A 4,143-nucleotide genomic window follows, 5' to 3' on the forward strand; every position below is an offset into this window, starting at 1 on the left:
ATAATTGGGATCGGGGGTAAATAGGTAAATGAGTTTTGGTCATAATCTCGGGTTTTGACCAAGCGGGCCCGAGGTTGACTTTGGTTGACTTTTTGAAAAAAGTGTAAAGATCTTAACTTTATGTATTGTAATTGATTTTTTAGCATTATTTGATGTTATTGAGTCAATTTTGGTTAGATTCGGTTGGTTTGGAGGCAGAGTTTAGAGGAAAGGCCTCGGTAGAGCTTTGATTTGCTTGCAAAACGAGGTAAGTGTTGGGTCTAACCTTAATTTGAGGGAATTAGGAACATGTGCTATGTGAATTACATGTGTTGCGGCATATATGCGAGGTGACGAGTGTATATATGCCGTCAAAATATTTATTTTCATGCTTTTCCGTATTTCATTAATTATTTTATTCCATGTCTTGACTGTTACATGTTTAATTGCTTCATATGCCTTAGTTTGCTACTTGTCATTTATTATTCTCATATTAAAAATGTTAGATTCTCCAATGCTTTCATGATTTAATTGCTACTTGCCTTAATTGACTTACTTGTACACTTTAACTGTCATATATTCGGCTCGTCTTGTTGCTTAGTATAAATTGTAGCGCTTCTTGATTTGGTATGAGATTTTCTTTATGGCTTTACTTTCATATTCTGTATTCGTAGAGCTTCTTGTGAATTGAGTTGCGGAAATTATTACATTTGTTGACTTTTTGTTATGGATCAGGTTGCACGCCGCAACATGTGGAATAAGAGAGGATTGATATTGTATGGTGGGATCGGGTTGCGCGCCGCAACAGGTGAAATAAGGGAGGATTAATATGATGAAATAAGGGAGGATTATGATATTAACTTTGATTATATAGTGGGATCGGGTTGCGCGTCGCAATATATTTTACTTATTATTATTGTTATTGATATGGTGAAATAAGCGAGGATCATGTTTGTACGGTGAGATCGGGTTGCGCGCCGCAACAATTTGTGTGTTTTGTATTACTTGTTTTAGTGTTTTGGCTTCGGTGTTTTCATAGGAGATTCTGGGGATTTGTAATTCTAGTTTTACTAGTTTTCGAGGATTGAGGTTACTGTCATGAGTTAACTGCTTTATTTTCCTGTTTTGTTTTCTTTCATGTGATTATAATTATATTGCGTACAGGTTATTGCAAGTGACCCGCCTTAGCCTCGTCACTACTTCATCGAGGTTAGGCTCGACACTTACAGAGTACATGGGGTCGGTTGTACTAATACTACACTCTGCACTTCTTGTGCAGACTTTGGAGTCGGTCCCAGTGGCGGTTAGTAGATTGCTCGGATCAGACATCTAACGGAGACTTGAGATACATCTGCTCAGCATTCGCAGCCCTGAAGTCCCCTTCTACTTTATCCTAACTGTTTACTTCTTTTCAGACAATTTTACTTTCATTCAGATCATTATATGTATTATTCTAGTCGCTCGTGCACTTGTAACACCCGTTCTGGGTTGTATTTAGATATTCCAGTTTTTATGACTTTTCACACTTTATTTCAGTTCTATTGCAGTTATTTCAGTTTAATTGACATCAGTTAATTTGATTTGTTCCAAATGGCTTAAAACTATTCTAACGTTGGCTTGCCTAACAAGTGAAATGTTAGGCGCCATCACGGTCCCGAGGGTGAAAATTCTGGGTCGTGACAATGAAGTTCCAGGCACATCTGATACTGCAGAGGTTCGTCCAGTTCGAGACGTACATCAGGTAGATGAATAAGATATAGGTTGTCTCAAGTTAGTATTTTTTTTACCCTTTAATAAAATATTATTATTTAAACTTTAAATAATTTATTTTATCGTATATTGAAAGAGGTATTACCTTTAGTTACCCATCCGTCGGCTATAGCAGACCCGTTTAGTGCTGCAATCCCGCTAGGAGATTTCCCCAAGGATTCCGTAGAAGTACATGTTATACTTTACTATTATTTACTTTATTCATTTTACTTCAATTATTTGTCAATAATTTTTAATATTTATATATGATTTTTTAGCTCCCATGGGCACCTGTGATGGATTTAGTAGATTGTGATACCCGTCTGCCAGAGATATCACAACTGGGCGAGAGAGTGGTTCATTCAGGAGATCTCCTCTAACATCTTGTAGATGAGTCCGTTCAGTGTCCCATTGAGACACAGGTTTGCCTATAAAAACACTTAATTTATTCAATATTTGTCAAAAAATTGAATTTTTATATAGTTTTTTTGTAGCTTCCTTCGACGCTGGCAGACTCCTCTATAGATCCGAATAGCATTCCTGTTGAGTATCCAATTGAGCCAAATACAGTGGGTAGGTTATTTCACTTCGATAGAAGCATATCATTGCCAAAAAGAAGGGGAGAAAAGAGTCTACTCTTCCCAATGATTATACTATAGAATACCCTCTGATAAAGAGGCAATGAGATGAGAATGACCTTGATACTATGGGTTGTTGGAAGGGTATGCACCTTAGGCCGACAAATACGCTAAGGTATGTGGGAGTGGAACCCACTGAATCTGCTAGATTTTGTATTTAATACTTCAAATATTACTTTTTGACTATATATTATTTTATTGTTAATATACTACCTTAACGGTTTATTATTTATGTAAATATTATTTTATCATTAGTGGATAAGTAAAAATTGGAATAAATCGTACATATTTAATTTGCATAAACACACCATATTTCTTTTAAAAATCACACTTATAATAACTATTAAAGAATCTATAATACAAGACATAGTTAAAGTATTGGTAATGCATAATACATTACTTAAAACTTAAAACAAACAACAATATTAAGGTAGTCATGTGGTTCTTCAGTCTTCATCATCTATTATTCTCTGCTTCAACCACTGAAATTATTTTTGAAACTGATTATTCTTTTCTTTAGCTTCTTTCAGTTTTCCCTTCAAATGCCTCTACCTCTTTATTAGTATTGTAATTTTTTTTTTGAATTTTTAGATCTTCTTTTCGTACTCTCGGGTACATTTCCAAAGTTCTAGCATCATTGATTTATAGTATTCATGCTGAAAGGGTTTATCAGAAGGGCGTTATGAGGTTCGCAAAGAAGGGCAAGCTGAGCCCAAGGTTCATTGGTCCCTTTGAGGTGTTGCGGCGAGTTGGGGAGGTTGCTTATGAGGTTGCCTTACCTCCCAGTCTAGCAAGAGTCCATCCAGTATTCTATGTTTCTAAGCTCTGGAAGTATCACGGCGATCCGGCTCATGTGTTGGATTTCAGCTTAATCCAGTTGGACAAAGATCTATCTTATGTTGAGGAGCCAGTGGCTATTCTGGATAGGCATGTTCGAAAGCTGAGGTCAAAGAACATTATTTCCGTGAAGGCTCAGTGGAGGGGTTAGCCAGTCAAGGAGGCAACTTGGGAGACCGAGCAGGATATGCGCAGCCATTACCCTCATCTTTTCACCACTTCAGGTATGTCTTTATGCTCGTTTGAGAACGAACGATTGTTTTAAGAGGGGGGATATAATGACCCGGCTGGTCGTTTTGAGAGTTATAGCCCCGATCCCCTATTTACTGCTTTTCCCGTATCTGTTTTAGCTTATGTGACTTGCCGGGATATTTTGTTTTGGTTTTTGGGGTGTTTTGGGACACTTAGTCCCTAAACGGAAGTTTAAGTCTTAGGATTTTATCCGTAGTCGGAACTGTGTGAAGATGACTTCGAAATGGAGTTTCGTCGATTCCGTTAGCTCCGTTTGATATTTTGGACTTAGGGTCATGTCCTGATTGTATTTTGGAGGTCTGTAACTCATTTAGGCTTGAAATGGCGAAAGTCAATTTTTTGGAGATTTTGACCGGTAGTGGACTTTTTAATATCGGGGTCAGAATCCAATTTCAGAAGTTGGAGTAGGTCCGTAATGTTGAATACGACTTGTGTGCAAAATTTGTGGTCAATCGGACGTGGTTTAGTTAGTTTCGACATCGGTTGTCGATTTTAGAAGTTTCAAGTTCTTTAAATTTGAATCGTAGGATGATTTGTGATTTTAGCATTGTTTGATGTGGTTTGAAGGCTCGACTAAGTTCGTATAGTATTTTAGGATTGGTTTGTATGTTTGGTTGGGGTCCCAAGGGCCTCGGGTGTGTTTCGGATGCTTAACGGAAGAAATATTGGACTTAGAAAATTGCTGAAG

The 4,143-nt window shown here is 37.3% G+C and overlaps 1 protein-coding gene across 1 annotated transcript; it reads left to right on the plus strand.

Annotated features, from left to right (window-relative positions):
- Nucleotides 1-1,661: 1,661 nt before the first annotated feature.
- LOC138894085 (uncharacterized) lies at nt 1,662-3,354 on the plus strand. Its single transcript, XM_070178763.1, has 2 exons — nt 1,662-1,720; nt 2,958-3,354. Exons 1-2 carry the CDS (start codon nt 1,662-1,664, stop codon nt 3,352-3,354), a joined length of 456 nt encoding a protein of 151 aa, XP_070034864.1.
- Nucleotides 3,355-4,143: the final 789 nt, after the last annotated feature.

Source organism: Nicotiana tomentosiformis, chromosome 6 (assembly GCF_000390325.3).
Source record: "Nicotiana tomentosiformis chromosome 6, ASM39032v3, whole genome shotgun sequence".
NCBI lineage: Eukaryota > Viridiplantae > Streptophyta > Magnoliopsida > Solanales > Solanaceae > Nicotiana > Nicotiana tomentosiformis.

Bases quoted from the DNA above. Each gene is read 5' to 3' on its own strand.
- LOC138894085 (XM_070178763.1), top strand. From the start codon at position 1,662: ATGAAGTTCCAGGCACATCTGATACTGCAGAGGTTCGTCCAGTTCGAG. The intron at 1,721-2,957 runs GTAGATGAATAA...TTGAATTTTTAG, and splicing joins CAGTTCGAGACGTACATCAG to ATCTTCTTTTCGTACTCTCG.